General features: G+C 42.9%; 1 protein-coding gene across 1 annotated transcript in view; it reads right to left on the reverse strand.

Moving 5' to 3' along the window:
- Window positions 1-12,597: 12,597 nt before the first annotated feature.
- Window positions 12,598-12,928, reverse strand: part of LOC310794531 (stonustoxin subunit beta-like) — a gene marked incomplete at its 5' end in the record, with an annotated part of 62,372 nt that continues 62,041 nt past the window's right edge. The window contains one exon of the mRNA XM_083656501.1: window positions 12,598-12,928. This exon is cut by the window's right edge and continues 278 nt beyond it. Within this exon, the coding sequence (XP_083512627.1) occupies window positions 12,677-12,928 (252 nt within the window). The 3' untranslated portion in view covers window positions 12,598-12,676.

A 12,928-nucleotide genomic window follows, 5' to 3' on the forward strand; every position in this document is an offset into this window, starting at 1 on the left:
TGGAGTCTGGTCCGTCTGGTTATGCCAGTGAGCTAATCCAGCTCACGAAGCAGAGACGCAGACCGCACCGACCGGCTGCACTCCTGTGTTAGTTAGCGATAATAACAATACGACGTCCAGTCGGATATTTTCAAAATAAAATGATTCTGCACAAGTATAAAGCACACAGAAGCCATTGAAAACGTTTTCTTTTGCTATTTCCCCTAGTTGTTATCATCTGAAACTGTGGAACAGCCACACTGCTGGCAGCCATGTTTGGCTCTAGTGTGCCTGGCACCAGGTGCAGCTGTGACGTCACGAGCTCATGCAAAATGGCCATATTGGATGATAATGTATCGGTCCGTTAAATATGGTGCATTCCTACTGTAAATGCTGCTATGATTATTGGATGTGATGTTTTGAGAGAAGAAAGTAAATCAACAGAGTATCATGACTTCTTTCCTCTGTTCAGTAGAATCAAATAAACTCATCTGTTTTCAGTTCTTACCTTTGCTCAGTAGACTGCTGTCCATGTTTGAAGTGAAGAGGAGGATCCATAGACCAGTCACTCTTCATGGACACACAGCTGGGTACAGGGGAGTCTGCTCTCTTCTGCTGGATCCTGCTAAGGATTGATCAAACAGGGTGGTGGCAGTAAACATGTTAGAGAAGCAGGGTTTTGACCAGTAGGTTGCCAGTTTGAATCCCAGTAACAACTTTGAAAGTCAGGGTGAATATGTAACTCTTTCTCCACCCTGTGAAACTACCAACAACTAGACCTTGAGCAAAGATCTCAACCCCCAGACTGTTCTGGTAGCTGCGCAGTCACCAACAGCAGAAGGCTGTTGTTATACTGAGCAGCTCTGGTATGAATATGTAACTATGGATGTGAGGCAGAGCAATGCTGCAAAAGAAAATATGTTAAGCAAAACCCTTCTGGAATCTGGATAGTTAATTGTAATAAAAGAAGAAACTAAATCAACAGAGTATCATGACTTCTTTCCTCTGTTAGAATCAAATAAACTCATCTGTTTTCAGTTCTTACCTTTGCTCAGTAGACTGCTGTCCATCTTTGAAACTAATAGGATGATTCATAGAAAAGTCACTCTTCATGGACACACAGCTGGGTACAGGGGAGTCTGCTCTCTTCTGCTGGATCCTGCTAAGGATTGATCAAACAGGGCGGTGGCAGTAAACATGTTAGAGAAGCAGGGTTTTGACCAGTAGGTTGCGAGTTTGAATCCCAGTACCAACTTTCAAAGTCAGAGTGAATGATTCTTTCTCCACCCTGTGCAACTACCACCACTCGAACTTGAGCAAAGATCTCAACCCCCAGACGGATCTGGTAGCTGCTCAGTGACCACCAGGGGGCTAGCTCAGGGTTTGACCAAGGGGCAAGCCCACCACCTTTCCCCTGAAGATGCGGAAGTCTTTGTTTAAGCTGTAATTCCTCGAATGGCCACTTGAGGCAGGACTCAGAAGTCCTGTCGTTCCTGTTAAAATGCCCCAACAGTAATTAAACATCTTTACAGCCTGGACCGAAACACGGTTTTGGTCTACATAGCTAATTTCACCTTTTCATAACAACTGTAGGGGGGTCAATTTTTGCATAACTCAGCCGTTTACATTTAATAAAGGTTTAAAGTTATGCATAATTAAGGGCGTGGCCCGGTTGAGTGACAGGCGGCCATACTGCCACTGGATAGTGCTTTATGGTTAGTTGTTGTCTGAGCTCTGGTCGTGTTTGTGGTGTTGCAGTCTTTTTGTCCATTTGATCCTGCAGCTGTAGCCTTGTCTCCTGCATACAAAACCATTGTCTGACACATTTTACTCTCATCTGTTTTGGAGTCTGGTCCGTCTGGTTATGCCAGTGAGCTAATCCAGCTCATGAAGCAGAGACGCAGACCGCACTGACCGGCTGCACTCCTGTGTTAGTTAGCGATAATAACAATACGACGCCCAGTCGGATATTTTCAAAATAAAACAATTCTGCACAAGTATAAAGCACACAGAAACTACAGTATAAAGACAAAGCTGTTGTGAATGTCTATTTTATCCTTTTTTTTATTTTCTTATGTCATCCTCATCATCATCTTATGTGAAGCACTTTGAACTGCATCTGTGTATGAAATGTGCTATACAAATAAACTTGACTTGACTTGACTATGTCTGTTCAGTAGAATCAAATAATAAACTTGTCTGTTTTCAGTTCTTACCTTTGCTCAGTAGGCTGCTGTCCATCTTTGATATCAGGAGGATGATCCATAGACCAGTCACTCTTCATGGACACACAGCTGGGTACAGCGGAGTCTGCTCTCTTCTGCTGGATCCTGCTAAGGATTGATAAAACAGGGTGGTGGCAGTGAACATGTTAGAGAAGCAGGGTTTTGACCAGTAGGTTGCCGGTTTGAATCCCAGTAACAACTTTGAAAGTCAGGGTGAATATGTAACTCTTTCTCCCCCCTGTGAAACTACCAACAACTAGACCTTGAGCAAAGATCTCAACCCCCAGACTGTTCTGGTAGCTGCTCAGTCACCAACAGCAGAGGGCTGTTGTTATACTGAGCAGCTCTGGTATGAATATGTAACTATGGATGTGAGGCAGAGCAATGCTGCAAAAGAAAATATGTTCAGCAAAACCCTTCTGGAATCTGGATAGTTAATTGTAATAAAAGAATAAACTAAATCAACAGAGTATGATGACTTCTTTCCTCTGTTAGAATCAAATAAACTCATCTGTTTTCAGTTCTTACCTTTGCTCAGTAGACTGCTGTCCATCTTTGAAACTAATAGGATGATCCATAGAAAAGTCACTCTTCATGGACACACAGCTGGGTACAGGGGAGTCTGCTCTCTTCTGCTGGATCCTGCTAAGGATTGATAAAACAGGGTGGTGGGAGTAAACATGTTAGAGAAGCAGGGTTTTGACCAGTAGGTTGCCAGTTTGAATCCCAGTACCAACTTTCAAAGTCAGAGTGAATGATTCTTTCTCCACCCTGTGCAACTACCACCACTCGAGCTTGAGCAAAGATCTCAAACCCCAGATGGATCTGGTAGCTGCTCAGTGACCACCAGGGGGCTAGCTCAGGGTTTGACCAAGGGGCAAGCCCACCACCTTTCCCCTGAAGATGCGTAAGTCTTTGTTTAAGCTGTAATTCCTCGAATGGCCACTTGAGGCAGGACTCAGAAGTCCCATCATTCCTGTTAAAATGCCCCAACAATAATTACCGGTAAACATCTTTACAGCCTGGACCGAAACACGGTTTTGGTCTATATAGCTAATTTCACCTTTTCATAACAACTGTAGGGGGGTCAATTTTTGCATAACTCAGCCGTTTACATTTAATAAAGGTTTAAAGTTATGCATAATTAAGGGCGTGGCCCGGTTGAGTGACAGGCGGCCATACTGCCACTGGATAGTGCTTTATGGTTAGTTGTTGTCTGAGCTCTGGTCGTGTTTGTGGTGTTGTAGTCTTTTTGTCCATTTGATCCTGCAGCTGTAGCTTTGTCTCCTGCATACAAAACCATTGTCTGACACATTTTAATCTCATCTGTTTTGGAGTCTGGTCCGTCTGGTTATGCCAGCGAGCTAATCCAGCTCACGAAGCAGAGATGCAGACCGCACCGACCGGCTGCACTCCTGTGTTAGTTAGCGATAATAACAATACGACGTCGTCGGATATTTTCAAAATAAAATGATTCTGCACAAGTATAAAGCACACAGAAGCCATTGAAAACATTTTATTTTGCTATTTCCCTGCCTTTCTGTGTGTGCATGATGCGGGGGGAGAGATTGACAGCACGTTGTGGCACACACACTCAGTCATAGCGTGATCAGTGTGAATCTGTTTTTGACAACTTGGAAGTCAGCGCCAGACAGCGCCCGGCACATAATGATGTCACTGCTGAGTTGTAATGATGTCACTGCTGAGCTGTAATGATGTCCCTGCTGAGTTGTAATGATGTCACTGCTGAGTTGTAATGATGTCACTGCTGAGCTGTAATGATGTCACTGCTGAGCTGTAATGATGTCACTGCTGTAATGATGTCACTGCTGAGCTGTAATGATGTCACTGCTGAGCTGTAATGATGTCACTGCTGTAATGATGTCACTGCTAAGCTGTAATGATGTCACTGCTAAGCTGTAATGATGTCACTGCTGAGCTGTGATGATGTCCCTGCTGAGTTGTAATGATGTCACTGCTGAGTTGTAATGATGTCACTGCTGAGCTGTAATGATGTCACTGCTGAGCTGTAATGATGTCACTGCTGTAATGATGTCACTGCTGAGCTGTAATGATGTCACTGCTGAGCTGTAATGATGTCACTGCTGTAATGATGTCACTGCTAAGCTGTAATGATGTCACTGCTAAGCTGTAATGATGTCACTGCTGAGCTGTGATGATGTCACTGCTGAGCTGTAATGATGTCACTGCTGTGCTGTAATGATGTTACTGCTGTGCTGTAATGATGTCACTGCTGAGCTGTGAGATAGAGAACAGTTATCTCATCTTACCTCTTAGCTTTGGTCCGGCTGTCATGTTCCTCAGACAGAGAGAGCCCCTCCTCTCTCTCCTCACACTGACTCATAGTGGAGCCAACAACACCTTCACACAAACACACCAACATGCTGTTAGCCGCACTCAGTCATTACTAGGGGTGGGGGGAAAAATCGATTCACCTAAGTATCGCGATTTTTAATGTCACGATTTTTTGAATCGATCTTTTATTCCAGAATCGATAATCGCAAAAAAAAAAAAAAAAAAATTTGGTGCTTGCAGTCAGGCCACTCACTGAACAGCAGGCCAGGCGCCGCCTACTGGTTTACTAGTGGTTTTATTACTTTATTAGTTAGTCTGAAGTAATCATTACACTTCAGGGTTAAAGTGGGTGCATCTCATTGTAAAATTGGACTTCAAACGGCCCAAATCTGGCTTCAAACGGCCCAAATTGGGCTTCAAACGGCACAAATTTCACGCGCGTCGGCCCATATCGGCCTGGCCTGCTTGGTATCTAATGCCCGGCCTGAATTATGATCCCAGTCCGCCCCTGTTTTTAACTATATCGCCCAGCCCTACTCATGATATAATATACAGTCTCTAGTGTATGCTTAAACTTTTCCCATGTTCTAATCTAGTGTAAAAAAGCAAACAAACTGAAAAAATAAAAGAAAAAAATAAACAAAAATCGCAATAAATCGTAATATCGAATCGCAATAATCGTAGAATCGCAATACTTAAGAATCGCAATATAAATCGAATCGGCACCCAAGAATCGTGATAGTATCGAATCGGGAGATAAGTGAATCGCCACAGCCCCAGTCATTACTACAAGCTTTTATTACAGGATACATTTACAAAAACATACACAGCTAACTTCATCTAGCTAATTTCATTGGTAAAATAGCTGTTGAATTCAACATATTGCTATAATCAGAGCGAAATATAAACAATATAAACACATATTGCATAATTGCACCTCAAATTAGGTCAACAAACACTTTGATGATGTCAACTCAGACAAACTGGAGATCTGTAATGATACCTGAATTTCTTTTCTTTTTTCCTTTTTTTCATCACTTTATTTATCCTTTTTCAGTTATACAAAGATATAAAAAAAAAAAATCTCTAGTAAAGTACACGCCCAGAACATATGACCTAATGTAGCTGGGCTATGATGACATCTCGGACACTCAGAGCTGGCGCCAGGGTATATTTTGGACAGTCTCTCATTTGAGAAATGTAGTCGATGCACAACTTTGAATTGGATGAGACCATGCCTAATGCAGAGCGAAGTGGTGTGTATACGCTCTAGGCTATGTTCCCACGTCTCATCGGAGAGTGTGAGTTCCAAGTCTTCCTCCCACGCCAGCTTAACATTATCTCTTGAAGGGGGGCTAATATTCAGTATTGTCTTATATATTTGAGATACCCTCCCTCTCCCATATGGATAGGATTCTAATATAATATCTACTACAGTTTTAGGTGGTAAGGTAGGAAATTGAAAGTGTTTCTTCACAAAACTACGCACCTGCAAGTATCTGAAAAAATGATTCTTCGGAATATCGTGATTTTCCTGCAGGTGTTCAAATGAAGCGAATGTACCTTTAACATAGAGGTCATTGACAAATACCAGCCCATTCCTATACCAAGATGATTCGAAAATGGTGTCGATCTGGGATGGGGGAAACAAATGGTTGTTAACTAGTGGGAGAAAAGTACTCGCCCGACTGAAATTAAAATGCTTCCTGAATTGACACCATATTTTGATACCTGAATTTCTGACATGTAATTCCGACCTCGACAAGCGTTCAAATCATTTTTTACAGGTCAGAGCTAATTTTTCCAGTGTTCCAAGTTGTCTTGAATGCGGTATTAGACTCGGGGGGATTGGCAGCCATCTTGGATTTGAGGTCAAATCTGACTTCCCTCCACATCTGAAAATAAACCTTATGGCTATTCACTCACTATGTGAGAAATGTCATGCTTTTCTCAAAAAGTGCACAACTGTTATGAGCACATGTGAACATTAGACCCATGGGATCAGCGGCCATCTTGGATTTGAGGTCAAATCTGACTTCCCTTCCCTCCACATCTGAAAATAAGCATTATGGTATTCAATAACTATGTGAGAAATGTCATGCTTCTCTAAAAAAAACAGTGCAAAATTATTGTGGTTATCCACTGTCCTATTTTTATTTACCTTCAACTACCAACCAACTCTTTTTTGTGGCAATTTCATCTCCATATTTGCAACAGTCAAATGTTTAGCCGAACATCGATTGCATCTCAGCCTGTCCTGGAGGAGGGTCACCAGTTGGGCTCTATGTTTGGCCTCTAAGCTGCATCGGCCCTCACAAGGTTCCTCCTCTCCTTTAAGGTGAGGCAATCCAGGGGCTATAAGTTCACAGGTGGAAATGGCAAAAATTGCCCCCAATATTTTGATAATTGTATTTTCATTCAATAGATTTAAATCCCATCTGTATCACACTCAGCACCTGCAAGCTGGATGCCAGAAGACAACGATGAAGAACACACACAAACAGCGCTGTTGTTCACACTACACTTTAGCAACTTTATGCATTAATTACTATTTTTAAAGTGCCCCCAAAATGTTGTTAAAGCCCCCAATTTTTAGACCGTGGGGTCATTATATTATATACTATATAATTAAATGACGAGTGAGAATAGACCCTTTTCACGTGGGCCATTTTGTGTGAAAAAGGCAGAATAAACACAGGTGCAAGTAAAACACTAATGAGGGGTTCCAAATTCCAATGGAAGTTTGAAACCCTCATTAGTGTTTTGCTTGCACCTGTGTTTACCCTGCCTTTTCGACACAAAATGGGCCCCGTGAGAAGGGTCTATGAGAGTGCATCTAAAATCTGTCTGACGTCACAGTCTGCAATATCAAAATGGTTTCTGACTGAAGAGCGACATGTGACAAGAAGTTCCTCCATTTTACAATAGCAAGAGATGATATATATAGCCTCAACACATTGAGGCTAACTGACAGCAAACTCACAGTCCATCAACAGCCACTTGAACCACAATCAACTAGTTTCCTTTGGAAATTCTGTATACCTATATTTTGGGGGAATTTGGCTGAAAATTTAGTGTGAGCGCGCGCGCGCATTGTTCTAATGTGTTCACTGTAATGCTATGATCAGATGTGAGTTTCTTATACATCCACACTTTTTTCCTCAAGAGTAGGATTGATTCTAAAACCAACATTTGTTGTCTATCTTTTAGAGAGAGACAGAGAGAGAGAGAGAGAGAGAGAGAGAGAAGACAGACTGCTTATTCTCCTCTGTCAGTTCTAGGTGTGTTCATTTGATATGACGGTGCACGCGCGGCTAGTCTAGTTTTGAATCAGAGTTTTTTTTACACAGAGAAAACTTTGACAGTTCCTCTTTTTAGTCAGCAAATAGGCTAACAGTTTTAACAGTTTTACAGTCTCATTAAAGAGTCAAGTTAGAGTAAAAGTGTCAGTAAAGTACTGTTACAAATAGCCTACCTTCAACTGGAGAAAATAATCTGCGCCACACCGAACAAGGAAATGGTGAACTCGGAGGGCGGAGAGAGAGAGAGAGAGAGAGAGACAGACAGAGAGAGAGAGAGAGAGAGAGAGAGAGAGAGAGAGAGAGAGAGAGAGAGAGAGAGAGAGAGAGAGAGAGAGAGAGAGAGAGAGAGAGAGAGAGAGAGAGAGAGAGAGAGAGAGAGAGAGAGAGAGAGAGAGAGAGAGAGAGAGAGAGAGACGGCAGCAAGGTTTGTGAGCGGTTGTGACAGGAAAAGGATAAATGGGACACAACCACCCTAAAGCTTAGGCTCCGCCCTCTGCACATCTTGTACATAGACACATAGCCTACTGTACAGATATCTTCTACTCCTTTTATCCTATTTTTAAACTTTTGTCACCTAGCCTATGTAGGCTAGGCTTTCGGTATACCGAAATGTTTACATATCTCTGTATTATAACAGGCTAACATTATAGTTTATATTATTGTAACAGTACCTGTCTGAGCACGCAGCACAACTCCTGGTTCAGGCTCTTGTGTTCTCACACATTGACTACTGCAATACTGACAGGCCTGCCTGCCTGCATGCACCTTCAAACCTCTGCAGATGATCCAGAACGCTGCGGCACGTCTGATCTTCAACCAGCCCAAAAGAACACATGTCACACCACTGCTCATGTCCCTCCACTGCCTCCTTGTGGCTGCTGTCCGTATCAAATTCAAAGACTTGACACTCTTATAAAACTGCAAGAAAAACAGTGCCTGCCTACCTGAACTCCCTCAATCAGGTCTACTGTACACCCCCTCCTGCCTACCTGAACTCCCTCATTCAGGTCTACACCCCCTCCTGCCTACCTGAACTCCCTCATTCAGGTCTACACCCCCTCCTGCCTACCTGAACTCCCTCATTCAGGTCTACACCCCCTCCTGCCTACCTGAACTCCCTCATTCAAGTCTACACCCCCTCCTGCCTACCTGAACTACCTCATTCAGGTCTACACCCCCTCCTGCCTACCTGAACTCCCTCATTCAAGTCTACACCCCCTCCTGCATACCTGAACTCCCTCATTCAGGTCTACACCCCCTCCTGCCTACCTGAACTACCTCATTCAGGTCTACACCCCCTCCTGCCTACCTGAACTCCCTCATTCAAGTCTACACCCCCTCCTGCCTACCTGAACTCCCTCATTCAGGTCTACACCCCCTCCTGCCTACCTGAACTCCCTCATTCAGGTCTACACCCCCTCCTGCCTACCTGAACTCCCTCATTCAGGTCTACACCCCCTCCTGCCTACCTGAACTCCCTCATTCAGGTCTACACCCCCTCCTGCCTACCTGAACTCCCTCATTCAAGTCTACACCCCCTCCTGCATACCTGAACTCCCTCATTCAGGTATACACCCCCTCTTGCCTACCTGAACTCCCTCATTCAAGTCTACACCCCCTCCTGCATACCTGAACTCCCTCATTCAGGTCTACACCCCCTCTTGCCTACCTGAACTCCCTCATTCAAGTCTACACCCCCTCCTGCCTACCTGAACTCCCTCATTCGGGTCTACACCCCTCCTGCCTACCTGAACTCCCTCATTCAGGTCTGCGAGTGACGTTCAAATCAGATTTGGTGGATCTGCACATCCGCACTGAAGACACATCAGTCAAAAGCACATTTAAAGCAGATTGGAAACTACCTCCTTATGTGGTTTGGGACAAGTGACACAAATCAGACTTGGAGCGTCCAGACTCATAAAACCAATCTGGATAAAGTCATTAATAGGTCACTAAAGTTCACAAATCAGATTTGGCCTCCTAGTCTGAACATGGCCTAGCTCTCTATCTTTAAGAAGAGACTCCAGACCCTGCAGCTCTTTAACCAACACCTTCACACTTGATGAGCATGAAGGATGAAAGGATGAAAAAGGGATGATAGATACATGAATGTTAATAGCATGAATGGTGATGAATGAGGGACATGAATGATAAATAAATCCTCTGCACTCTGTGCTGCCTGGTGACACCTGGGTCCATTCAGACTCAAGCTTGGCCTCATGGCACTTCCTCATGTTGTTGTCTTCTGACTAGATCATTGCTTGTGTTGTATAAAGCTCAGATGTACGTCTCTTTGGGTAAAAGTGTCTTGCTAAGTGAATTTTTAACCTTGTAACATTGTAACACTGTAAATTGTAACACTGTAAATTGTAACACTGTAACATTGTAACACTGTAAATTGTAACACTGTAAATTGTAACATTGTAACATAGGAGTGTAAACAGAGCTCTTATTATTGAGTCACTAAAGCTCCTGGTTTAAAAAAAGAGGCAGAGCTTCATCTTAATCTAGAGGGAAATCAGGAGACAGTGATGTCAGGGTGAGCTGAACCTGGAAGCATGGCACTGGGTCAAGGGTCAATTCACTTTCTATTCAGCCAGTTAAGCTGCTGGATTCAATCCACAAACTGAGAACAAAATCTTGAAAAAGGTTCATACGTGCTGTCTTGAAAGAAATCAATGAGAATCAAGACTCTATGACTGACCAATGGACAGAAGCTTGACTTCACTGGTTGAAATGAATTTGAGCCAAACCATGCACACAACTCATTTGATATTTGATAAACAATTTGTTTCTACCTGGTGCTCTCTTGCATTTTGCAATTTGATCCTTCTTTAATCTGTTTTCAATTCATTCCTGTTAGCTTTTACTTGTTTTATTCCCTGTCAAACACTTCATAACTCTACCTGCAAAAGTGCTAAAGAAATAAAACATAATTATTAATGTATTTATATTATTGCCAAACACCACTGTCTTTCTCACTAAGCATGCGGTGTACGCCCATGTGTTACTTCTTCAGATGATATTTGACATGACATGATATGACTGAGGGAAGGCAGAAAGCAGCTTGATTAGGTGATGCAGTCGTAGCACTTCATTGCTACTGTGCAGCCTTTTTGCACTAACTTATCAACTGAACACTCAGCACTTTATATTGTTTTGATCACTTTGAATCATGCAGGGAAGTTTTGCTGATCGTGGCTCTTTAACAGCAACACTCTTCATATTCCTCGTCTGCTGACTTGCTTTGTGTTGAGTGTGAAGTCTTCAAACTAAATCAATTATAGATTTATTGGTTAAAATTAGACCTTTGCAGCTCGGACTCAGCAGGGAAATAAAACAGAATATGAGCACATAAAATATGAAATAAAAATAAAGTTTCCTCAGTTGTCAGCAGCAGAGGGAGCCAGAGAGCTGTTGAAGAAGATGAGAGACTGTGATGCTGACAGACAGACATCACATAACTACACATTTACTCATTTACTGTGTAGTCATGTTTTGTTATTTTAGTTTCCCTAATTAAGGTTTGTCTTTTAATTTAATTTAATCCAGATCAGTGGTTCTCAATGTGAGGTCCGGGGGACCACCAGGGGTCCTTGAGGAGGTTCCAGGTGGTCCCAAGCAAACTAATGAATTACATTTCCAAGAAGTGAACACAAATAGATGTAGAAGAATGACTGTTTTGATCACAGTTTCTCTGTTATCTCTACAATACAGACACACGTACATCAATGTGTCCAGAGAAACAACTGACTAGATCATTATACAAAACCAAGATGCAGGAAACTTTGATTCCAACTGTGTATAGTTTACCACGCCCATTGTTATTGTCACATGACCCCACAGCTTCACTTCTCCCTCCCTAGAGACTCTCTCACCACACACACACACACACACACACACACACACACACACACACACACACACACACACACACACACACACACACAGTCGCGCGCTGCAGTTTAAACTGCCGAGTGTGGGAAAAAAACAGAGTGGATGGACCAAACCACTTTGGCGCACATTGCGGGGGTGGGGGGTGTCAACAGCCTATCAGAATGCGGTTTGTGTGGTGGCCGCGTGGGTCACTTGTAAATCTGACCAATCAACAACCACACACGTGAATATCAAGCGCTAGACAGAAGAATGGACGCATTGCAAAACGTTGTAAATGTGTCTCTAATCTTGATATGAAACAGTTAGAGATGAGGTGTAGAGGCTCTGCTGTGCTGTGGCAACATGTTGGAAGTTAACTGAAATCATTTGACTCCTCAAATCATCAAACTCACAGTTTTTACCACAACAATCAGCAAATGAATCAGGATGATTTCAGCCACAGCTGCACACACACACACAGACGAGCGCGCGCAGACACACGCACACACACACGCGCGCGCGCGCGCACGCACGCACACACACACACACACATTTTGTATTAAATAATAGTGAAATAAGCAGAATGGGTCAGATTTGTTTAATAGCAGATGTTGATACTTATATGCACAACACACTCATCTCTTCATGACCTCATATCAACAAGATATGATTTGATTTGAGGAACATTGTAATCACATGTTAAGTCAAAGTGATATAAAAAGTATAGAATCAAATGTTTGAAACCAACACGATCAAACAATGTGAATTTAACCTTAAATTGTTGGAAACATGAGAGATGTTTAGTTTGGTGACATGAATAAAATACAAACATAACAAAGGTCCAAAAGAAAGAGATTTTAACCTGCCAATCATCAACAACAGACTGTGTGTGTGTGTGTGTGTGTGTGAGATCCTGTACAGAGTGAAGCATCATGTCAGCAGCTGTGTTTGCTAACAGTGTGTTTCTCTCTCACTCCTCTAACACAGAGACACTGAGTCACCATAAGACAAGGTTAACATAAACCCAGGGTACAGAGGTTCAGTGAAGGTGCAGTTGAACGTGTGGAGATGAATCAGTTTGTCAGAGGAAACGTTGTAGAAGGACAGAGAGCCAGCAGGCCCGTCAAGATACACTGCGACTCTGTTAGAGTGAGAGGAGGGTAGAGGTATGACTGTGTCTCTCTTATTGTGCAGGGCAATGTAACCAGCATCATAGCAGATCAGACTCCA

This window comes from Poromitra crassiceps, assembly GCF_964638095.1.
Source record: "Poromitra crassiceps genome assembly, chromosome: 20".
Classification (NCBI taxonomy): domain Eukaryota; kingdom Metazoa; phylum Chordata; class Actinopteri; order Beryciformes; family Melamphaidae; genus Poromitra; species Poromitra crassiceps.